The 25984-nt window shown below is 35.7% G+C and overlaps 1 protein-coding gene across 7 annotated transcripts in view; it reads right to left on the bottom strand.

Annotated features, from left to right (window-relative positions):
- Window positions 1–25984, bottom strand: part of LOC128217257 (filamin-A-like) — a 95688-nt gene that overhangs the window by 49084 nt on the left and 20620 nt on the right. For all 7 annotated transcript variants that reach the window (XM_052924275.1, XM_052924273.1, XM_052924277.1 and 4 more), the window contains exons 5-21: window positions 13875–14002; window positions 13386–13524; window positions 12742–12982; window positions 9212–9553; window positions 8598–8861; window positions 8017–8210; window positions 7429–7686; window positions 6655–6775; window positions 5891–6115; window positions 4136–4417; window positions 3590–3895; window positions 3142–3423; window positions 2445–2732; window positions 2090–2167; window positions 1625–1906; window positions 996–1277; window positions 216–494 (exon numbers count right to left, since the gene is read on the bottom strand). In XM_052924275.1, coding sequence (XP_052780235.1) covers window positions 216–494; window positions 996–1277; window positions 1625–1906; window positions 2090–2167; window positions 2445–2732; window positions 3142–3423; window positions 3590–3895; window positions 4136–4417; window positions 5891–6115; window positions 6655–6775; window positions 7429–7686; window positions 8017–8210; window positions 8598–8861; window positions 9212–9553; window positions 12742–12982; window positions 13386–13524; window positions 13875–14002 — 3991 coding nt within the window. The remainder of the gene's footprint in view (window positions 1–215; window positions 495–995; window positions 1278–1624; window positions 1907–2089; window positions 2168–2444; window positions 2733–3141; window positions 3424–3589; window positions 3896–4135; window positions 4418–5890; window positions 6116–6654; window positions 6776–7428; window positions 7687–8016; window positions 8211–8597; window positions 8862–9211; window positions 9554–12741; window positions 12983–13385; window positions 13525–13874; window positions 14003–25984) is intronic.

Genomic DNA, 25984 nt, shown 5'->3' with positions numbered 1-25984 from the left:
AAAAAAATTAACATATATAAACTAACAAATGAATTATTCATAAGAAATGGATAGTCTTAAAATTTTTTATAGTTTGTTTAGACTTTGTAACAATTAAGGGTCTTTCAATTTCTTAAACATTTGGGGTCAAACAATTTTTAAAACACTTGGGGTTGTACAATTTTTAAAACATTTTTGATTCAATTTTTAAAACACTATCTGCAGTGTTAACTTACGTGTATCCAAGCCTTCCACGTCCACCCTCTGTTCGAACTTGGTGACCTGAACAGTGAATACTGACTTCGGCACATCTTGACCCGCGACCTCAATCTTGACCTTATGGGGTCCAAGGTCGGTGGGCGTGAAAAACGTCTCACACCCTTCTGGGGCTTTACTTGTGAAAAGCTCGGTGGTGACACCCTTGGGATTTGTGACATGGACAATGGCTGGGATGTCTTTCTTCCCAGTGGAGGTCGTATTGATAGAGATTTTCCTTTTTTCTCCAACCATGATTGCTGTAAAATAAATATTAATAACGTCAAAAATAGGTTTCAGCTTCATTTGTTATGATAAGATGTCTTTTCATAAAATCATATATTTCTTTTTTTATACTTATTTATACAGTCGAAACCCGTTGACCGATATTCAAAGGACTAGCCAAAATACTTTAGTCTTGCAAATATGAAGTCAAGAAAAAATGCTTACATAGGGTAAACAGTAAAAAAAAATCGGTCCTTTACATCAAGTTTTGAGCCAACGAGGAAATCGAGCCAAGTGATATAGAGCTAAATGGTTTTGTCTGTATACCCACATTCAAGTTTAATGTTTTATTCAACTTTCCATAATTGATATAAAAGTTCTGGAAGTACAAATGTTTATGAAGAACACATCATAAACATGAACATACAAATTAAAATGATGGAATTAAAAAGTGCTCAGACTATATTACTTTAAATCTTTATAATATAAAGTTTATAAACAGAAAAGGTCAAATCATTTATCTTAATCAAACTTACGTTTATCGAGTCCTTTCACAGTTACACCCGACACATCAACCGTCTCCACCTTGACAGTAAATGGAGAATCCGGCACCTCTTTTCCTGCAAATGTGATCTTGACCTGGTGGTCGCCTTTTTCCTTGGGTGTAAATGTACACTCATAGCCCTCAGGGGTCACTTTTGTTGGGACTTCTTCCGTCTTACCCGTGGGGGTAAGTGCGGTGACTGCGCAAGGGGCGTCTGGGCGGTCAGTCATGTGAGTCAATATGGTGACCTTTCGGGGCTCACCTAATGGGATTGCTGGAAAATGAAAAAAAATTTTTTTTTATCATCTTTATGATTTGTAATTTAAGCATTTCATGCATTTTGTATATTATTCATTGATACACACAACATAATTTCGAGTTTTAAGTCACCAGCCTTGTCTCCTGAACTATTTTGATAATTTTTTCATGTTTTCTCAGAAAAAAAACTGGTTTGTGCATAAATGAAAAAAGTCTTAAGTTGCGTACAATGAGTAGTCCTTCCTTAATATAAACAAAAACAAAAAGTCTTTATGATTTTTGTATTGAAAACATAAATTCCTTCAGATTTCTAACTTGCGTTGTAAAATAGTATTAATTGTGGTACGAGCCAAAAACACTTACGAGTCTCCAATCCCTTCACAGAGACCTGTGACACATCAATTTTCTCGACCATGACTTCAAACGGAGATTCGGGGATTTCTTTCCCGTCATATTCCACCTTGATTATGTGCATTCCCTTATCCCATGATGAGAATGTCGTTTCATGACCTTCAGGAACGGGCTTTGTTTTGAGTTCAACCGTACGACCCTTGGGGTTGGTCATGGACAGCTTAACTGGAGCGTCTTTCTTTGGTGCCTTGGTTGTGTCAACAAGTACTGGGCGTTTTTCACCTGGGCTGACCGCTGAAAACAACAGAAAATGTTATAGATATTTTATTTCTGCTACGAAATTTGTTCAAGTTATTAACACAAAGTTTATAAACTAATGCCCTTAACACCTCACATGAATTAAAAAGTGTATAAGGAAAAGAATAGTGATAAACCCGTAAAATCCTAATGTACGGTTAACAAAGGATATTAACTTACGAGTCTCAAGTCCCTTCACAGTGACAGGGCCAGATCCTGGTGCTGCCTTAGTAGGTTCAGCCTTGCCCGGCACAATTGCTGAAATAGAAAATTATTTTTGTTAAAGGACAGGTACTTTTGTTGTTGGATTAACTATATAAATGAAATTTAAAATAAGAAGTTATCAGGTTTTTCATTTTTTCCATTTTTCTCTCGTTATATCTCCAGACAAATGAAAAATTATTTTGTTATGTTTGCCAAAAGTGTACTTCTAAAGTTTCAGAATTTTTAAGAATAACTTTCATAGGAAAATCTGCAAACACATAACAGCAATTACAAATATCTGTGCTGCTTAGTTAAAACTTAAGAATCTTACGTGTTTGCTCCGCTGGCTTAGCCACCTGTGAGGGCGTGGTTTCAGAGATCTCAACCGACACAGTGAATGGTGATTTCGGGACCTCTTTGCTGGCATATTCTACCTTGACCTTCCATTCTCCAGGCTGATCGGGCGTGAAATCGGTTTCGTACCCATCAGTATTCGGTTTCGTCGGAAGGTCAGACTTTTGGCCCTTAGGGTTAATTAATGTCACCACGCATGGAAGATCTTTCTTTCCGCAGTCCTTTGTGATTATACTGATCTTTCTTGTTTGACCGAGAGGTATCGCTGTAAATATGAAATGGAACATGGTGTATCAGAATTTCATCAGCTCTTTATGTCATAAGGCAAACAAAATCAAGCTCTTTGCTTACACTAAAATCTCAGAAAAAAATAGGAAGGAATAACTTTTCTTTTAAATCTTTTTTTAGGTAACTGTGACTCTGTAAAAATTCGACCTATAACAAATCATATCAGTCATTTAAATATAAAATTGCCAAATTTTAACATGATCGCTAAAAAATGTAAATATTTTAGGAAATTGTAAAACAATTTTACACTATACAGCAATGAAATGTGTAGGGCCTAGAGGAAGAAAATAGGTTGGTTAAGTTAGTGAAATTTATTTGTTACGCCAAATGTATTCATTTGTTAAATACTCTTTTGACTTTTTAAATTAAATACTCTTTTCACTTACGTTTTTCAAGCCCTTTCACTACTATGGCTGCAATGTTGATTTTGTAGACCTCAACTTCATAAGGAGATTTCGGCACTTCCTCATTATCATACTCGATTTTGACCTTGTGAACGCCAGTATCCCAGGGTGAAAACACAGCTTCGAACCCCTCTGTGACCTGTGTTGTCTTCAGAATGGATGAGCGGCCCTTGGGATTTATCGTTGTCACTACACACGACGCTGTCTTCTTTGTCATTTTTGTAGTGACAATGGTGATTGTACGCTTTTCTCCAGTTTGAATAGCTGATGAAATGAAGCAATACTTGAGCATGAACAAAATATCAACTATCAATGTTAGAAATAAGAATAACATACAGTATTATTCTGAATGTTACGATTATGTGATCTCTTGAATTTCAAGCAGAGATAATTTCAGCAAATACAAAATAAATGCCATTACAGAACTTACGAGTATCAAGCCCCTGTACAGTGATTTCCCCTTTCGGTTCCTTTTTCTTGGGCTTGGCACCTTTCGGGTAAACTTCGACAGTGAATGGAGACTTTGGTACAGGTTTGCTATCAAAAGTTATAGTCACTTTGTGTGGCCCCTTTTCTGTAGGGGTCAGGGAGGTTGTGTAGCCCTGGGGGCCCTTTTTCAGGGGGAGTTCCACTGTTTTTCCTTTTGGTGAGGTAAGGGTAGCTTTGCACGGTGCATCTTTCTTTGGCATTGATTTAGTTATGATGTCTATTGGTCTCATTTCACCAACTTCGATTGCTGTAAACAAGTGTGCACTTCTTGTAGATTTTTGTATTAATGTAATAGATTTTCAAAAACAAGACAGAATTTGAATAAGAAGAAATTGTTTAATAAATGGATTTTTTTTATCATAAAACGTGATCAAGATCAACATGAAAGTTTTGGCCTAAGTGATTGCTGCAATTAAAATTAAATCACCATACATATACCTTAAAATACCTACTACCTCATTACCCCACCCATCATCCTGCAACTTACGCTCATCCAAGCCTCTGACCACAACTTGAGGCCCGCCTTTTCCGAACACATCTACATCAAACGGCGAGCCCTCCGCTGGCTTCTTGTCATATACCACAGTAACTTCATGAGGCCCTTCTTCTGTTGGCTTGAAATCTGTTGTATACCCATCCGGGGCCTTTTCAACTTTCAACTCCACAGTTTTCTGTTTTGGCGTTGTCACCGTAACCACGCATGGTGCGTCTTTCTTCTTTTCTTTTGTCGTGATTATGCTAATCTTTCGCGTTTCGCCGATAGTTATAGCTACAGAAATAAGACGTTTAAGTTTCTATGTTCAATTGAAAAACAAATGAGCCCTCGAAACATGCACATTTGTTGAAGCGATCTGGGCAGAGCCCTGATAATATTCGAGTTTGTGACAAAATGAAAACAAGAAACAACGACACATACAAGACGTAACATAAAATTTAATACAAACCACCTTGCTGCTAATATGAAAATGATGTCACCCAAAATATTCTCCTGTAATTTTCTCTATAAATTTTGTAGCTGTTTGCTGTAAATTGCTGAAAGAGGAATTATTAATCAACCTGCAAGGGAAGAATTATGATGAAAAAAAACCAAAAGCACAGGTTATTATAGCAACAGCGGCATCAAGTGTTGATACTGAATGGCTGCAATGAAGAAGGAGATTTTGGATGATTTGGTGAATTCTGCATCTGGCAAGGAAATGGGGCATCACCAAGAAGATAGAAGGCATGAGAGATGGAAAACAGTTTTTGTCAGTGCGGCAATTTCAAAGTTGTTAGAAGTTCCAAGAACCTTTTAGGGATTAGGAATATTAAGTCAGCACTAGGCGATTTGAACTCTGTTAGAATGATAAGGCCCATCACGCTATGAAAAGGAATTTTCAGGCTTCTGAAAATAGGCCAGCAAATTTCTGATAAACTTACGAGTTTCTAATCCTCGGACTATGACCTTTGACACATCAATGGTAATTTCCACCATGACTTTAATAGGTGAGCTAGGAATAGTTTGCCCAGCGTAAGTGACATACACCTTATGCTCCCCTATTTCCGTCGGCGTGAAATTTGTTGTGTAACCTTCAACCGTAAAGGTCAAGGTCATTTCAATTTTCTTGCCGGAGGGCATTTCTATGGTAATAGTACAAGGGGCGTCCTTCCTAGTTACTTTTGTGGTAACTACGGTAATAGTTCTGGTCTCAGTGATCTTTATAGCTAAAGAATGGGAACGAGAGAGAGTATAAGCATACAGTTTTTACATCAAGAACATGGTCATGCGAGACATCAAACACAGACATGTACAAATGAACATCAATGTATATGAGTTTAATAACGTAAAGTCAAATGTAAAAGCTATCATGTAAATATCAAGTAGCCTAAAACATAAGAACAATAAATAACAGTACCATAAAATAAGGTTAACATAATAGTATCATTTCTACATCATAAATGAACAATCTGAAATGAAATATTTGTGTTTGATATTATACACAAAAATTGCTCAATAAGTAATAAAGTCCTGTGACAACATCAACAAACAATTTCAAGTGTTCACTAACCACTGGTATTCAACAAAAAAATATGCATTAACAGATATAAGAATAGTACATGTTTAAACACACAGAAATCAAGTTACTCCGAAATCTATAAAGTAACAATGTACCCAATTAAACCTTAACATTACACAATACAAGATATATATGGTTATAATCCAATTTACTGCTATAAATAATCAGAACGTTATCAAACTTACGTGTTTCCAATCCCTTCACAGTGACCTTGCTGAGGTCGATGCTGGATTCAACCTTGACCTTGATGGGCGACTGGGGGATCTCCTGGGTGGCAAAGTACACCTGAACGACGTACATGCCCGGAGTTTTGGGCTCGTACTCAATTCTGAATGTCCCATCTTTGTTGTCGATGGTGTTACATGGGACGTCTTTTCCACGCTCATCAACGAGGGCAATAGCCACGTCACCTGAAGTAGACCATAATCATGAAAATATTTGAAATTTCTTGCCACAATATATTAAATACATTCAATTAGTTTAGCAATTTCATCCTCAAAGAAGCTTAAGACATTTCCATTAATATTTTGAACTGATAACGTGCATTGAACCTGTAGAACACATACCTTAATTTATAAATACCACTGACAATCTCACATCTATATCAATCATATCAAACAGGTAAAAATTTTGAACAACATTTTAAATGTTTCTGTAAATATATGCTCAATTTTCAGTAGCAAAGTTTTACCATAGATAATAGTAGGATTGTTAATACTTAGGGGAGAAAAATCAAGGTTTCATATTCACAAAATGAATTTCAATATATTTCTTTAAGTAGCCAGAAATTAACTTTGAAAAATTGTCAAAATCTAAACAACACTCAACAGTAAACAAACAATTATTTTAATCACATTCGGTGAAGAACAACCCTGTACTATCTACAGTAAAATTTAATAGAACTCTTAATATTGTTCTCATATTTCATAAGAATACAACAAGTACATACCAGGGCCAGCAGATCGGCAGTCAACGGTGAAGTACGTCATCACGAAGGTCTTCACGCCCTTTTCTACACCAGGACCAAATACCTTCACATTTCCTGGCTTTACTGGCTCCGACACATTCACCTAAAATATATGTAAAGGTAAGATTTTTTAAGACCCAAATGATGAACTTTTGACATAAGTTCTGTGGAGCTTTTTAGCAACCAAATATATGTAGAGCCTGTTAAAATTCTGTCATGTTCTCCTGAGTAAGATCCATTTACCATGACTAATTATCCAAGAACCTCCAAGTGAGATGTCTGATGAGTCTGATCCAGAGTCAAATTCTATAACCACTTGACCATCGCAACCAAAAGAGAAACTATTTTGAGGTATAAAAGTCAGTCTTATATACCGAGGTAAAAAAACCCTTTGCATTGCAAAGCTCCACTGGTTCTGTTACATTCACCCAAGGAGATCAGTTAAGTATGTCAAATGAAAATATCACTAAATTAAAATGTTGAATATCACGGTCAAGGTTCTTTATACATAGGATTGTTGTCCTTCTCAAGATGAGGAAGCTTCTATTCTATTTTGGAGAATAGAAGTTTGAATTCCATCTCATTGCGTTTAAATGATCGACAGGGTTTTATACATGAGAATTTGGTTCAGGTTTTCAGGGTTCTAATAACATATATTAGAGAAACCTGGTCAGACCTTGCTCTGAGTATATTTATATAATTGTATACGTATTTCAAAAATTAACTTAACATTAGGAAACATAAATTTAAACACACCCTGAATGGGCTCTTGGGAATCCCAACTGTGCCCCAGGTGATGATAATCGTGTGTCTGACGGGGCTCTTCGGGTGATATTTGCATGTGTATGTCCCATCTTTGTTGTCCTTGACGACCACCTCGACAGCCTTGTAGTTTGCGTCGATGCAAGTGATGTTAAGGTTAGCCTTGCCGGCTTTGCGTGCATCAACTGTGAACTCTGTCACCTTGCCAACCATGACTCCGTCGATTTCTAGGCCTGGGCCCTTGGCAATGACCTTTGAGAGAAAATAATATTTTTTTGGTTAAATTCCAGATTAACTTTTGATTTTAATATTTAGAAAGATCTCTGAAGCTGCCCCTAACTCTAACACCATTACTAAAGCATTTCAGAAAGATTTAACATTTATAATAAGATTTGAACACTGTAGTTATAACACAATTCAGGAAAAATTTAATCCATGATTTGAATATTTTATCTCCTGATAATGCATAGTAAATCATTTGAAAAACTTACCAAAGACACATTAAAACACATATTGGATTGGGCAAGATATTAAGCAGAACAAAAAGTCAATTTGTGGTAAATCTATAATGCAATGACTCACCTTGGAGGCATCGAATGCGTTAGTTGCCGGTTGAATCTGGGCCATGTATGGGGATTGTGGGATATCTTCCTCGTTACAGAGGATGTGAACAGCGTACTCTCCTGGCACAGTGGGCCAGTAGGTCACGTCCGCAGACCCGTCACCATTGTCCTTACAGTCAATCTTGGCCTGAGATGGACCCTCAATAGAAAACCCTGGAAATAAAACAATATTAATAGCAACATTAAGTGATGTAATTTACAGTGTCAGAGTAATCCATTCAGTAAAGACAATGCTTCTTTTGTCAATGTTTTTAAATGTCAATGACCTTTTGTATCTTTTATAATTTGCTCATTTTAAAAGTTATGTAATACCATTAATATTTTCAATGAAGTATCAAAAACTTAATATTTTGCAGATTTTTCTCTTTAATTTCTTCTCAATAGGCAAAACAGACCGACAACTTGATTTCACGCAGTACCATGATGACATACAAGCATGATTAGAAGAATAGTTTAATGTTTTTGAAACAAAATAATATGAAAAAAAGTTATGGTACTACATCATCATCTCTAAGGGGAATTAATTGCCAATAAACGCACCTAGAGCACCAATTTCGCCGTTTGTTTCCACAGTAAAGCAGGCAGGCTGGTTGACCACGCCCCCTTCAAGACCGGGCCCGAAGGCAACGACCTTTGACACTTTTTCTGGACCCACGTCCACACGGAACGGGCTCTTAGTGATGTGCTGGCCAGTGAAGGTGATGTTGATGACATACTGGCCAATCTTTGGTGGGGTGTAGACGCACTCGTACACGCCCTCCTCCGTCTTTGATTGAACGACCTTGCAGGGGATGTTGGCTCCACCTAGAACAAAACATAATGTATTACTTATGCTTCACTTAACATAATAGAGCACCTTGGAGCAAACTCTAATGCTTATTTGTTGATTTGTATTATGTAGATATACAGTCCAAACTGGCTATGTCGAACTTGTTATCTCAATGTTCTGGTTATGTCAAACTTTTATTCAAATATTTCGGGTTAAGTTATACATGTAATATCAAAATTTCGTTATCTAGAATTCAGTATTTCCTAAGATCCCAATGACTTCAACATAGCAAGTTTTGAATGCATATAAATAAATATGTATATTTAAATATATAAAATTGCCTCTTATGTCTCATTATCAAGGAAAAGAAAAAAAAATCCCCTACCTGGTCCAATGATCTGGACTTTGACTTCTCCATGTCCTGCGTCCTTTGTGTGAACTCTGAACTCGGCAGTCTGCTTCACCCTGACACCCTTGGGCTGAATTCCACGCCCTGTTGCGTAAACAGCCTTGGGGTTGACAGCCGGCCCAACGTTGACTCCATATGGACTGTTCTTGATAGTGGTTCCGCTGAACGAGATGTTAATGGAGTGGAGACCAACTTCCATAGCAGTGTATTCAACCACGAACACACCTTCCTTGTTCATTGGCTGGATGGTGGGCTTCACCTTGTCACGATGACCACTGGGGTCAAGAATTGTCACCTCAACTGTTCCTCGTCCAGCATCTGAAAAGGTCAAAGGTGCCAAGGATCAAAAAAGGTAAAAAATATGGTACAAAACTTGTCTGATTTCTTTAGATATTTTTGGATACAGTGAAATGATGACAACGTGTGCAAAAGAATGATTATGCTTGTATGTGCAAAAGAATGATTATGACTTGATGCATGTTCTGCATAGAACAGATGATAGAAAGCACTATACAAGTAGCTACTAAATATCATTCAAAACGATGATCCAACTTCTCTATTCTACAAAATGCACACAACTAACTTCTAACCAGTCCAACCTGCTTATGTCTCTTAATATGCAAATATTACAAGTTTTAAGAGAGAATTTAAAAAAAAGATAGCGCTAATATTTCACACTATAATATCTTAGCGTTTTCTCTGATTATGACAACATCCATTCACACAATATTGAAAGCGCTTAGAGACATGACATTAAGTTTGGCGCTTAATAAGTCAGGGGCAGCATTCAATATTTTTTTAATCCTCAGACATGCCTCAGTGAATCCATTCAGTCTATTGGCCAGTTATTTTTACAGCCCAGCTAGATCTTAGTTGGATATTGAATAAGACCCTTGGGGTTTAGGGCCGTATTCAATATAATTCTTATCCTCATTGTTAGATATGCCTCAGCGATTCCATTCAGTCTATTGACTAGCTATTTTAACAATCCAATCAAAACACTTAAATTCTACTAGATCTACATGTAAATGGTTATTGAATAAGGCCCCTCGACTCACAATAAGTATTCGATCTCAATGTTTTTTTCTAATGCGTGGTAAAGGTAAAAAAGATAGAAACATGCAAATGGTTGCAAGGAATGAAACACTGTTAACTCTTAATGTGATTTCCAACATCGCAATATTGTGATTGGTAATGACCATGGGTTTCATTTAGAACATTCTACTCTTCGATAAGAAAAAAACTTCCGTATTACAGTTATTTACAATTTCTGTGTCAATTGATAAACTAATTAACATCTACTTGTATTATCACCCACAAAAAAATCTTTTTGAAATAGCTTGTCAAACCCAATGTTTAAAAAATTTAAAAAATAAATAAAATCATCTTACAAAGGCTTGAGCCAAAAGTTGAAAAGATATCATTAAGATTATACTATTTTAGTTTTAGATAGTGATTCAAATTTTACAAAAAAAATTTGCTTGACTGCAGTCACAAAGGCACCCCTTTAGCCTAGAAATAAAACCAACTCTTTGAATGAAATATAAGAGCACCATCTAAGAATAAAAGCCTGGAATGCTCACCCGTAAATTTTCAGTCGAAAAAGGGGCATATTCAATAATCATTATAGCCAGAGTTATGGGCCTTTTTGTATATTTTTATTCTTTCTGGCAACATTTGTACCAGTGGCATTTGAATAACTATGATGTTTTTTGAGTCATGGCCAAGTTTTGTCACTCTGATGCCAAAGCCTACAAAAATACCAAGGCTATGAAAATACCTTGACTTTTTTGGAAAAAAAATAGACAAGCTAATACAAATAAACATACACCACGAGATATTCCACAAATAAAGAGAACACTCTAAAAAAATATAATAATAAAAAGCTGGCTCGTCTTTTCACAAATGCATGCATATTTTACTTTTTAAAACAGCGATTTTTTTCATGTATCCAAATGACTTCTTCCAACTTGAACTTTAAGTGTCAGAGGTTTTTAGATAACTAAAAGTGCCTGCTGGTAAATGTCACAATATTCAAAATAAAAGATGGCCTTGAAACACTCCATTCTGGTGACTTTCCTCAGATGTTTTAAGACCTTGAATTTTATATATTTACATGATATTTCATTTTTTGGGGAGAAAAAAAGGTCACATGGTAAATACTAAGCAATTTTTTTCACATATTTATGACAACCTTAGTTTCAACATTACTTTCACAAAGTTTCAAAAATATAATATTGTACAAAATAAACACTTTTAGAGAGAGGCGAAATGGAGCCTTTGTCCTAGCTAGACTTAATATATGTATGTCACCAGAAAAAAACTGTTTTAAGGGCCCAAACTCTAGGATAAACCGAATACAGGTGCCAGGGATGGTTACAAACTCACCAACACTACCCGTTTTGCTTGCTGGTAATCGACCTTTCGCTGGTGGTCCTGGTTTCCATAGCAACAAAGCAACATTAAGGTCAAACACTACCATTAGTTTTCTCTGGATACAATTATTTGTCGCTGATAAAACTCAGTAAAATAAAACAGTTTTATAAATAAACTGTATAACATAGTTTTATGAATAAACTGTATACCAATCAAGAATAATATATACTGATTAAAGCATTTATATATGGCAATAAATATACTCCATTTTTGAGCTCGAATTAAATCTACGCATGTTCCTTATTTAACATGCCAAATAACTTTCTACTGCATTCTTAAATATCTCTATAGCATTCGCATAGAAATTTCATGCTTACTATCTAAAGCTTAGGCCTAAAAAAAAATATGTCCGTTTCAGGTAACCCGACCCAACCTATAAAAATGTGCCGACCATAACTATTTTTTTCCGTTTCTGAGCAAAAAAAATATTTGTTAGCGAATAGAGAGTTACGAAGGGCGGATAAATGCAGATTTTAATCAGAATTATTGTTTATATGATAAAACAAAGTCAGGCAATGACAGTAATGTAGGAAAGACTGCCATGTGCAAGAAAACCCTCTGAACATACGACAGATTAAAAAAAAAAAATCCTTACCTACCCTACCTAGAAATTTTGGGAAGGTTACCCTAAACAATTCCTTTTTTTTGGCCTTATAAACAGTTTCTTATGGGCACTGGAAGTTGAAAAGTTGACTTATCGAAGCATGATATATATCATGCCATTTGGAGATTTTGCTATAAGTAACTCTTATAAAGATTTTGAAGCTGTACAAGAATGAATGTTTATGACCTGAAATGCATGTTCATGATGCCATGACTATTCAAAAATTATACAACCAACATTTTATATTAATATAATATAAATATATGTTTTTTTATAAAGTCTTGCTTATAAGTTTTCCACCACAAAAATAGTAAAGAGATGCAAATTTCAAACCAGCAAACTGACTTTGGAATTTTGCATGAATAGTTCTTATCTCTATAAATATAGATCAACAGGTCTGGAAAATTAAATGTACATTATGACTCATTAATCAATCTATAAAACACTTCACCAAAAGTCTACCTACCCTTTGTATATACTTCGAAGTATGTCTTCTTAGTCACAGTCACACCCGTCTTCTCGAGACCGGGCCCAGCTGCAGTGACCTTGCTGGCATCCCCAGCAGCCCCTTCAACCAGGACCTTGTATGGTGATTTAGGGATTTCCTTCTCGCCCCACTTGACAATGACGCGATATTCCCCCTCCATCGATGGTATGTATTGGCAAGAATAGGTCTGGTTGCGGTCATTGTTAAATTTGCTCTCACACTGAAAGATGGATTTCTTTACAATAGTTTCAATATTCAAAATATCCTATCAGCAACTATAAAGAAAACAACAAATTTTGGCGCGTTGCTGGGTCATTCATGTGTAAATTCCTTAAATTGTGTATTAGTTTGTCCTGATTGCGCAATCACTTCTTACCTAGGCGACCATGCTTTATTTCCCGGCCAGTTCGAATGTGAGTTTGGTTTGTGACCAACAAGCCGGACAAGTGGGTTTCTCCAGGTACTCCGGTTTCCCCCACATCACAAGACCAAACCCTCACGTAACATTGTGCAAACAATAAGTTTAAAATAAATTGCATATGGTATTTTTGAACATACACTTTTTCTTTGACTCCATTCCAAAGAAGTTCTCTGATATGTAACATACAATTAGGGTTACTTACGGGAGCCTGTTTTCCTTTTGGGTCCAGAACGAGAATCTCCAATGTTCCCTTGCCTGCGCTGAATGTTTCTACAGTGAACTTGGCAGGTGCTCCCACAGCATTTCCCTTGGGCTCCAAGCCTGGGCCAAAGGCACGAACTCTGTGGATAGTAAGGTATTGCTGATGAAGTTTTGAAAATGTGAGTAAGTGTTGGTTTTGGGCTTGATTTTTTAGAAAAAAATAATATATGTATGAGGCTCCCACACCTTTATTAGGTGGAAGTAGGTGTCTTTCTTTTTAAAATTATATCAGATAAATATCTGCATAATTTATGCTATATATATATATCTATAAATCACACAAAAACATAATGGTTTAACTCTAATATTGAAATGTTTTGGCATTACGCCTTCATCCTTAGTATTTGTTGAAGTATTATAAATGATGCAGATTTCTGTACACAAATTCTAAGGATGGTAGAAATGAAAGGCAAACAAATATTCGTCTCACCTGCCGGCATTCTGGCGGGGCCTGAGAGGAGCCCCGGGCTTCAGCTTGGCCTGGGGAAACTGGGACAGGTACGTCATCATGGAGAGGTCATCAACCTTCGGGTTGGTCATCTCATCGGGCTTGATCAGCTGGAATAGATAAAAAGAAAGGTAGAGTACAGAACGGGGGTAGTACAACAGGAATTGGGAATGCTAAATGGGGAATACAGAACATGGAAATGTAAGGTGTAATGGAAATGTAAGGTGTAATGGAAATGCAGGGTGTAATTGAAATGTAGGGTGTAATGGAAATGTAAAGTGTAATGGAAATGTAAGGTGTAATGGAAATGTAGGGTGTAATGGAAATGTAGGGTGTAATGGAAATGCAAGGTGTAATGGAATTGTAAGGTGTAATGTTAGGTGTAATGGAAATGTAAGGTGTAATGGAAATGTAGGGTGCAATGGAAATTATAAGGTGTAATGGAAATGTAAGGTGTAATGGAAATATAAGGTGTAATGGAAATGTAAGGTCAGGGATGTGATTGACCTGGCAGCCAAAGGGCTGAAACATTTTCGGCCATGGGTTTATGGGGTGCTCTTTGGGTAAAAAGCGCACTGCTGTAGAAGAAAAAATGGCTTTTTAGAAGCTCTTTTGAGGGCTCTCCTGACTTTAAATTTGAAGCAAACTGGAATATTAACTTAAAACAACCGAAAGCAACATTTTTTTCAGGTATTTTTTTTTTTTTTTTTTGGGGGGGGGGGTGTGTCTCTGGGGCCATAAGGTCCGCGGAATTCCGCGAATCCGCGGACAAATCACATCCCTGAAGGTGTAATGTAAGGTGTAATGGAAATATAAAGTGCAATGGAAATGAAGGGTAATGTAGGGTGTAATGGAATGTACATTTTAGGTGTAATGGAAATGCAGGGTGTAACAGAAATGTACCATAACTACTGATTTCCCATTCTGTAACAGAAATATAAAACATAACAGGAATGAAACATATACTTCCTAAAATAAAACAGTATTTATCAACCAACATGTTATATCAACACATGCAATATAAATATCATATAGAAGGCAAAAAAAGCCAAAATATGAGTGACATACCCCAGTAGCCCCCTTGCCTTCAGATTCCGATTGTTTATCCATTTTTACCCTTTCATCAAAATAATTCAATGATTTTAAAACACTCTTAAACTTAATATAACAGAGGTCTTCAAATTAGCAAACGTTTACTTTCCTATTATAAGTTTATCAATAATTTATAGCACATCTTAAGATTTTACAACTCGTAAGTATTAAAATGTTTAGTAACTTGATCTATCTGAGTTCCATACACTAAACAAACATACAAAACACAGTCAGAAAAACGTTTGTAAGTAAATATCTGATAAACTTGTTGATTTTAATGAACTATATTGGGTTACAGAATGAAATTCAATAACAAAATCTCAATCTCTGATTTTTTTACAATAAAATTTATAATAAAGAGCCATATCCTTTAAATTGGTCTCTTTTCATTAATAAAGACAGACTCATCATTCTATTCATAAACAAGGATATATAAATACAAAACAATTATATTTGCACAATTTATTTAAAATCTATCAATTTTTATTAAATACACATTTTTGGCCTCGATTTCCAAAATTTTACACAAGGGGATGAAACTTAAACTCATCCACTGATTTTAAAATAAATCCGCGTCAAATTTTGATGAACACAGGCCTGAATTCTTTTTACTGAGCTCGCTACATAGAATCCAGGAATTGAGCAAGTCAGGAAGGCATTTTACCAGTACGGTGGGCTTGTGTTTCAACCACTATAATGCACTCACAAAAACCCTTTTTTTCGTTTTTGAATCAATCATATTGTTAAAATTCTGAAAATATTTTTTGGAGGCACTGAAGGCTCTGTTATATTTATTGATATCTTATCATAGATGATTTCATACCCTTCAAGAAACAATTAATGTGCATTAACTACTTTTTTTTATAAGAACAAGCAAGATGTCTACCAATATAAAAAATCAAAGCCATTAAACTCAGTCATTATTCGGCTACATTACAAAATAATCATCTAAAAGCATACCAACTCTGGTTTATTCATTTATTACAACATATCTTTATTTTCATATTGCCATGGTTACGACACAAAAATCAAAGACTATTTCCCAGGTAATCATTCCAACAAGTATGCACTTATTTGCTGTGTAGGCATTTTTTCCTATAGTTGTTGGTAAGGCCAAAAAAAAATGGTTTGGTTAGGGTTATATCTTTTTTAAAAAAACAGGTTGGGTTATGCTATTTAGGCTTTTTTCTTTTTTTCTTTTTTTTTTCATTAGGCTTTTTATAAGAACTTTATTGTCATTGGAGAAACCAAATGGTTATATTCGATATAGAGCTTTAATGGTTTTACACACCATATTAAAACACACACTTGTTTTTTTTGTTTTTTTCATTTTATTCATTTATTTATTTATTTACCAACTGACTATAAAAACGGTAGGGTCGGCTAACCTGAAACAAATGTTTTTTTAGGCCTATTTTTTACATATCTTTTATCCTAATATGTTTTTTTGCTAACATACCTTAGACAGAACTTGAAATATTACAGATTTTGTAAAAGAAAATCACTTTCATATACTTATCAAAGTGAAGCATATATTACAAGAAATCACAATCATGCTCAAAATTAATAGAACAAAATGAATTAACTATAAGAATAGGTATTAAAGACATTTTGGTTTAAGTATCTGTAAAAGATAATCGGCGTCATGCTCTGAAATATGTTCAGTGGTCGTCCCTGTGGCTTAATAGTGATAGTAGCCCCACCCTCACATAGCCTCACCACCCACTTCCTTCTCTGAATGGATACCCATGAATCATAATTTAATAATACTTCAAAAGCAAATTGATTTTAAATCAGGCATTTTTTATTCTCTATCAAAGGTTTTCAAGTAAAATTTCTGCAGGAGATATAAATGGCTGAACATTGATTCAGACAAGAACTCTGCCAACATATTTTGTTTACACACAACAGACAGCTGGACTATTGCGCTGACAAAATAAGCAAACAGGTAAACAGACACTTGATGATAAATATGCAGGTTTTTCCTGCAGACACTGTGTAATAAAACCATGGAAATCTGCCTGGAATTCCCACACCGAGAATTTAATGCCAAAAACACACAGGGAAACTTAGAAGTCAAGGTAAAAAGAACCTAGGAAACACAATGAGAGGAAAGCATTCAGATTCTTTCCTGTTAATTATATTATAGCAGTCTTTTGGATGAACAAGTCTGATGTTCTTACTCAGGTGCTTGGCACTAACAGTTTTAAGTATGCAGCAAGCAGCTACTTAAAATCAAGAATTCAAGCATTAGCTACAGCAGAGCATTATTATCAGAACAGGGCTTTCAGGTGTGTACCAAATTGGTACAGACTGTGCATGCAAATGCACTCAGCATTATGCACCAGTCCATTGTAACCACACACCCCACCCACCCCGGTCCGGGGAATAGCGGGGACTTTTGACTTTCGGTCCTGCCAAGCCCGGGTAAAATCCCCACCCTGTGGTGACAAACTGCTGGTAAAATCCCCGCTAAATGCCCCCACACCCAAGGGACCCTAGGTAAGGCCCATTCCCCCCTTTTTTTGGCGTGAACACAAAACCACAGCATTCAACCCACACTGCGGGGCCACATGGAAGGCCCATTTCCCCAGCTATCCCCGGTATACCACCTGACCAGGGTGGTTGGGGGGCGTGGTTACAATTGACTGGTGCATTTTTTTGGAGTCATTTATAAAATTTATTTTGTAACTTAATTTGCCAATATGAAATCTTAAGGAAACTCTTTTGACACTGTTTCATTTATACGCATGACGGGCCTGGCGGGGCATTATTTGTTGCATTCACCGCACGAAAATACGAAATTTACTGGTTCATTCAAAACACATATGCTTTTCTACAAATCTCACAGTATCGACTATATAGCTTGTTAGGAATATTTAGGCAAGGCACATGCTGATTGTGCTGTATGTTTTTATATTCAAGGCCAGTCAATTGATCAGAATATCTGAGGCCTATCCAACCTTTGGTCTGACAATATATACTTATGGAAAACACAAGCTTTTAAGAACCTATTACGAAAATTGGCTTGATAATAAAAGACCGACAACATCAAGCCTTGAGAATCATAATATCACTCAACAATAAGCAAAAACATGATCACTTTTTGCAAAAAAATAATAACTTGGGGCAATTGAGGTTCAGCACCAACAAGCATAGCTGGAAACCAATTCTTTCACCTTTCAGCATGTCTAATTCTTTAGCGTTGAGAAATACAATGGAATTAAACATGGAGAAAGATCATGTAGAGGCAGTGGGTGTCTAAGAGGCCGTAATTAAGACATCTTTCCACAGAGTCATCAGCGATTTTGGTACCTGCTTCCACCAGTAGAAGTACAGATTTGTAACATGTACACATTGCTATCTTTAGTTATATTACTCTGCACTTTGTTGGAAGAAGAATATTGTTCATGTGATCCAGAAATACGACAAATAGGTTAAAACTTTTAAGAAGTTGAAATAATCTGAAGCATGATTAGTTGTTGTGCATTTGGAGTTTTGTTCATAAAATATCAGTTTTATTGCAATGGTCAAAAACAGGGTTTCAAAAAATCGGCAATTTGCCGGTCTGGACCGATTTTGACCAAGCCAGACCGATTTCAGTTTCAAAAAGGGTAAAAAAAATTGGTCTGAAATGTTCTCATTTTTTTATAATTTCAGTCCAAAACAACTAAGTCTGTAAAAATTCTAATACACAAACATTGTTGGGTCATTCACACATTCAAAATTACCCCCAATAAAAGTGTCCTAGTTACCATCAGACCAATGCAACCAGCTGCTATTTTCACTACGCTGAACTCTATAGCCTATCTGTTAATTAGCAGACGCTTGCAATCGGTCTAATCACGTGTATTGGTAGGTCGCAGAAGACACAATTAAACAAACTATGTGTTAATGATGTGCTTGCAGCTATCTTGATTGAGTGTTAAAATCGGTCCATATTTCCACATGGCAATGCTTTGTCGTCGTCGGCCATTACATGATATATCCGTTTGTTGATTACCAAACTGTTAAATTTAAATTGTAATAAAGAAGCATTGCTGGTTTAAAACGGTTTTAAAGATAAATGCAATTGTCATTGTTAATCCGCGAAAGCATTAATATTCCAAATTAATTAGCCTCATCATATATCGGATATCAACAGTGACGCCCTTGATTAACTACAGAGTCTGAGAGCTGAGCGCGCCGCTTACGTCATTTTAATTCGCAATAATGAAAAATTTGTCGCCGATATCAAACTTATAGCTTAAAGCCCCGATTGTAAATCTAGATATATATTACTATTTAAGATAATCAGTTGAATATTAACCCACTGTAGAAGCATTAAGCAAATAAATTTTTGTCGTCTGACCTCTTCCCGCCGGCCGCAGTAAATTACGATCGCAGTCGTTCTTGTTAAAAATGCCGCAGAACTCGATATGGATCTCATTTGAATTAAGCTTGTAAGCTTGTATCAATGACTATCTAAATCGGCTATGATGGCTCTATAAGCCCTCTTACGAATTGGCCGGGCACATCGCGAAAAAATATTGACAGAATACATGTCACGAAAATGTGTGACATTCCTATATTATCGGACTTTTCAACAGGTCTATCTTTTTTTTTTAGGGGGGGGGGGGGGGGGGGGGGGGGTGTCGCTGGGTCCAGACCGATTGAGGTTCCAAACTTTTAGAAGCCCTGGTCAAAAACTAATGCAAGGATTCGTATTTTTTCTCCTCAGAAAACAGAGCACAATATTATGTATAGTTAGTAGAAATCCAACACCATTGGAAACCATGGACAAGCATTTCTGTTTACTTATAAGCCTACTTGGACCAGGTACAACATCAGGAATGACAGAATCTAACGTACCTGACATCTATAATTCTTATGACAGCCTTGCCTAAATGCTGATGGAATCTATGATGATCGTAACTTGTCTTCAGTATGCAGATGAAAAGTACTTCTATCTTTAACATATCTTCGGCATTAGACTCCATATTTCTTGCTGACGTAGGGAATAATTGGATCAGGATGGAACATTTTTTTGCACAATTTGCATGAATGGGTTGTTTTTGTTTGTTTATTTTACTAACACCGAAAGTTAATATATTGCACTCCTGGATATGCCACAGGTGGCTATAATGTTGACAGGACCCACCCTTTTGCCAAGACCCCCCCCGATTCTATTTACACCTTTTCAAGACAAAATGAATTGGAACATTATCATTAATCACATAATCCTAAATCGTATCAACCAAAATTCCATGACAAAAAATCCCAATGTATTCTATTATTACTTATAATTCAATGGGGGGGGGGGGGCAAATAGGATCAGTCTTGTCAACATAACTACTGCCTGTGGAATATGCCACTTGTGATTATTTTTTTTTAAATGCACAGGCATGGTAATTATATTGCTATGTGCAATTTACATTATATATATATCTCCAAACTTCTGTTTGCTTTTTAATGCCTTACATTAGGCACATACTTTAAGTAATTTCCTACTTAAGTATTTTATTATTCTATTCTGTGTACATTTCTTGGCCTAAGACATTAAATTGGTCTTTCCATTTGTTTAGTCTACAAGAAATAATAACGAACCAATGATTTATCTCCAACGGTTCCATCAGCATTCATTATTTTATTACCCAGGTGTAAGTTATTAGCTATAGCTCTAGATGGGGAAATAAACAAAGAAAGCTAACTCTTGTGTATCAATTATCTTAATTCTTGATTAGCTTCCCTTTTTTCATTGTAAAGTGGTGATTTCCACATATCAGAAAGCCCATCGTTTCACAAAGTATTTTAAGCAAGAATGATTTAGGAAAGAATACTTTATCTATTTTACTGTCTGCAGAAATACATTCAGAGCCCCAGGTAAGAATTTGGGATGAATCAGTTATTTATAATACTATTTATATTGTTTTGCTTGGAAGCCAATGCGGTAAATACAGACGCAGACTTGCATGTTTCACAAAATAAAATTTATCAAAGGCTACGATTAAATTCTAAACATGTATACACATGCTGAATTCATGTTTGCTGTATAAATTGAGCTATAAGCTGAGAAGTCTTTTTTTTTTCTGATGTTTTGATTGGTTATTTGATGTAAACATTAGTACAACTTATGCTGAAAAGACATTATAACATGACGCTATATTTTTTCATCAACTGTATAAACCATCAAATTGTGTGGGATTGTATTCATGCTTATAAACGATTTTTAAATGGCAAATTTCTGTGAATTGAATTGCTTATTATGCAAATTCACTGCTTATCTGCAGCTCTGACATTTAAGAATATCTTTTTCTGCCAAACTGAGTAAAGAATACTACTATGGAAAAGAAATTTCTTTGGCCACAGAACAGCTCCAGCGAAAATTTATTTTTATTCTTTTTCTCACCAGTTGTTTATCAGCACCTCTTGTGTTTTAAACAGATTTTCAGCCAATCATAGTTAATATTACAAGGTAAACACTTGTAATAAGCCAATCACCTGTTGACTCTAATCAGTTCCTGCCCACCCATTGGTCAAAAAAACAACACCCTCCCAGGTGAAATATGGGTCATGTAAGGTCACATTATATATCCACACTATTTTTCAGAATCAAAGAACTTTAGAAAGATGAAGATTATACTCAGATATTAATCAATTTTCATGGGGGATTTTCATAGCGATTTAAGCATGGATACATTTTTGAGTGGCCAGTTTCAGATTTGACAGGCGCTAATCTTGTATCTTTAAAGCAATGGATATATCTCCAGGGTAACACTCGTAAATAAAGCATCCTGCATGCATGCTACTCAACACTTTAATCAAACATTCTTTGAAGCAGGAACAAAATGGACTTGAAACATATATCAGTCTTGCTATGAAAAGATATTAATTCTTTTATTCAACACTAAAACCCCACTCCCAGAAAAAAAAAACAAGTATGCCAAAAAAGATGGTAAAAATTTAATACCATAAATGCCATATAATCTTTTAAATTGGCTGTATTAATTCTACCAATCTTTTGACCCCCACCCCTCTCTTTGGTGGTGCTCCACCCTCCCCTCCACTTGCCCTTGCGTATCAAATGCTCATTCATTTTCTATCCATATCCTGCATGAAAAATATAGAATTTAGTTTTTTTGTGACCTTGCATATCAATTAAAAAACGCCAAATTTTGAGTTTCTGAGTATGTGACTCTTTTGAGTCCGGACAACTCCTTTAAAAAGAGGCCCCTGAATATTGTGCCCTTTAAAAAGATGGTTACAGTCTCTCCCATCAGACTGAAAAAGTATCAGGGGTGTTTAGATTAAGTCCCCCTGTATGACTACACCCCAAACACGCAAACGTCCCCCACACCTCTCCTTTACATTCCCCTCTGCTTGGAAAAACACCTGGGGTGTTTCTCCTTGAATGACCCACACCCCATACACCCCCAAATCTGTCCTTTAAACTCCTGTCTGTCCAAACAAGCACCTGTGGTATAGAATTACGTCCCCTTAAATGACTCACAACCCCTACACCCATACACCCCCACACCTCTGCCTTACACTCCAATCTGTCCAAACAAGCACCTGTGGTATAGAATTACGTCCCCTTAAATGACTCACACCCCACTACATGCATACACCCCCACACCTCTCCCTGACATGATCAAACTATTAACAAAAACATAAACATTTCAAATTATTAAGCTATCTGTTTTATGTAGATGACAGACACTGGGATTGATAAACTCACCACATAAAATTATTGACTTCATGATTTTCATTTCTATAAAACCACAATCACGGTTTAAACAATTGTCAATATACAGTGTATATGTCTATTCTTTCTTGTAATTATACTGAAAATGAACAGAGGAAAGAGATATTTTAAGTGGGAAAAATAGTGGTCAAACACTGCTCAAGTACATTTAAGGTGTTCAATGATATGAGTCATATCCTATATCAATATTAAATTACAAATGCACTTTTTGAACAGTTAAAAGCACTTAAGCAAAATAACAAAGCCATCCTTATTTTAGTTTTAGCCACTGATATTCAATAGTGAGTCTGTTCAGGTATAAATTCCATCCTTAAATGCACTGTAAGGAAATGATGGCAGAGCAAAATTAATAGATTGGCAGACTCTTTAAGCTGCACAGTCTCACAGATTGACAGCTTTTGACATTTTTTTAAACTCTTGTCTCAGAATCAGCTGATTTTGGTGTCAATCCCTTTAATTCAGTCATATGAGATAACTCACAAAAAAATTAATAGAACAGATCTCAATTGTTTTGTAAACTGTCGAAAATTTCATTTTTCTGAAAGCATTAAGTAATGCTTTTTAAGCCACATAAATCATCCATTTTCGAACTGATATATGATAAATTGCAATCTGATATTTTGTCAGCAGTCTTATATTACTCAGGTGTCCTGGCATTTACGCAAATACTGGCTCATTTAAGACACAAAATAATAATTAAAAGTTTTTAAAACGGTCAATCAGTGAGAGTGCAGCTTTAAATGCACTTTAAGGAAATGATTGGAAAACCAGATATATTGGCAGTCTCTTAACAAATTATAATGCATTCACCATGTGAACATTCCAGCACTTTTTCACCACCAGAAAAGATACAGTTGGCATTTTCTGTCAGATCAAGTCAAATTTTATCAGGAAATACAGAAAACAGCACTAATTTTGAGAGATTTGAGAATTCGATAAAAGATTTCAAAAATTTCGTTTTTTGTTACATTCTGATTTTTTTGGAAAACATGAATCAACAATTACAGATTATAAATATCAGTTTATAAATTTACAATGTAAAATTTAAATATAATAATTTAAATACAAAAATATGATCAGCGGTCAAATAAGTGCAATCCCACAAGCCCAGTGCAAGCCCACAAGTCCTGCAAGCCCACAAGCCAGGCAGTCGTCAAAGGCTTTCTCAGGGCTTTCAAATAAATTCTGGAGTTTACATAGCACTGCACGGGCTTGGTGAAAAATTCTGATGCCGAACACTAAGAGTGTAAGAGTAAGGCTTTAATTAATATTTAAGACTGTAGGTAATGGTTAAACTAATATTGTAAGCCAAATTTCTGTTATCTATTCATAAAACCATTAAAATATAAGACGTGCCCAATCCCTCTCATTTTAATTGTATCATCAGCAACTGTAGATCTGTAGAAATATGCATGTTTGAGATAAGGAGCTATCTGTTACTGTTTGTGATAGTATCAGAGAATATATCTTCAAAATACATCATGCATCTTGGTATCATTGGTATGATAAGCCACCAGATTTATAAACATGTGGGCTGGAATGTAGGTTTAGGTGCAGATTTGTGGTCAAATTCAGCACATAATTAATTTAGCCCACAAGTTGTTCACTAATGTTAGTAAATGAAGTCCTGACAGATTTAAAATAGTGGGCTGGTAGGTGAGTCTCTTCTCATACAGAAAATCCAGCACAAGCCCAGCACTTACTGTAACAAAGTTAATTGAGTCCCCAGATTAATAATAAATGGGCAGGTAGGTCTTGTTTTAGGGCAGAATTGTGGTCAAAGCTAGGAAAAACCCAATTAAGCCCTGGGTATCAACTAATGTAAGTAAAAATATACCCCTGTATTAGACTAACAGTGGGCAGGTTATGCCCTTAGTTTAATTAGTGCAGAATTTTGATAAAAACAAATAGCACACAACTGAGTCCCAAGCCCTGCCCTTGATCCATTCACTTTAGCTAAAATGAGCCTAAAGATTTGGAAACAGTGGACAAGAAAATTTAGCTTTTTTCGCATTATGTTTTTGCAATTATTCAAAGTGATACCTGACAGTCAACAAGTAAACAGTTAATTTTAAAGCCATTTGTACAACAGTGCAATGTATACTTATAGCTTCAAATTGTTTGTAATCAGTGTTCTGCCTCTTGCACATCCTGAAGGCAAATGCACAAATTATGTCACAATCTCAGTGTTGTGGTTTTCATTTCGAAATAATTCAATACTCTATTCATGATTTCTCCAAATTCCAAAACAGACCCAACTGCCATAAAATGCCTGGGTGAGTTTGATGCAGTTTTAAAAGATAATAAAATTCCAAACAACCTACCAAGTTGTACCGGGGGGGGGGGGGGGGGGTAATCATGTAAAATCTGTTTTTATTTTTCAAAATAAGAATTTCAAGATCTTTCAAATCAACCGGATATGCACTTTGAACCAAATGCTACCTTAGTACACTGAGCCTATAAGTTTGATAATATCTTCAGGAAAATTACTGCATACAATCAACAATAAAATTAGGTACATTTGAGGACGAACGAAGAAACCAGCTTACTATGCATATTTTAAAAAAGCATGACATTTAATTGTATTATCGTACCATGTGTCTGGCTATGGAGATGGGTGCCAGAATAAAGTTCAATCCTCGGTTCGTGTACTCTGTCAGTACATTTTTAGGGTAGGTTAACGTTACCTTGACATTTAATTGTACAATCATATTCCAGACAAGTGTAACAGCATGATCATGCTGGAAGGCCAGCCAGCATCTCTGTTTCAAGTCTATACTGTTCATATCTTTCAGTGTAAGTAACCTTGACATTTAATCGCATGATCAAATTAATGAAAAATGTCTGCTATCATGGCTATCACGGCTATCACGCTGAAGGCCAGCAACCAGAATCTGGTTCAAATCTCTGTGAGTCTATTCTGATGATACATTTTAACTTACTGTCAGCAGGTAACCTTGACATTTGATTGTATTTTCAAACTAAAAAAGCAACAAACTGCAGCTTTAGGATATCACGCTCGAATAGGGAAGGCCACCAGAATCACGTGGCAGTCCATCTATTGATACATTTTCAGTATAAAACTCTTATGCAAGATTGCAATATTTATGTTGTGAATTTTACCTATACCCTGAATCCCATGACACGCAATTATAAATGTATATTCATAAATAAAATTGCGCTAGAGAAAAAAACACCAAAAAAACTGCATAGTTTCCGGAAGTATTTTGGATTACCTGTATTTTATGTAACTCTA

Source organism: Mya arenaria, chromosome 14, assembly GCF_026914265.1.
Source record: "Mya arenaria isolate MELC-2E11 chromosome 14, ASM2691426v1".
Classification (NCBI taxonomy): Eukaryota; Metazoa; Mollusca; class Bivalvia; order Myida; family Myidae; genus Mya; species Mya arenaria.
Note: the sequence above shows the minus strand (reverse complement) of the source record. Positions and strands in the feature narration are given on the sequence as shown.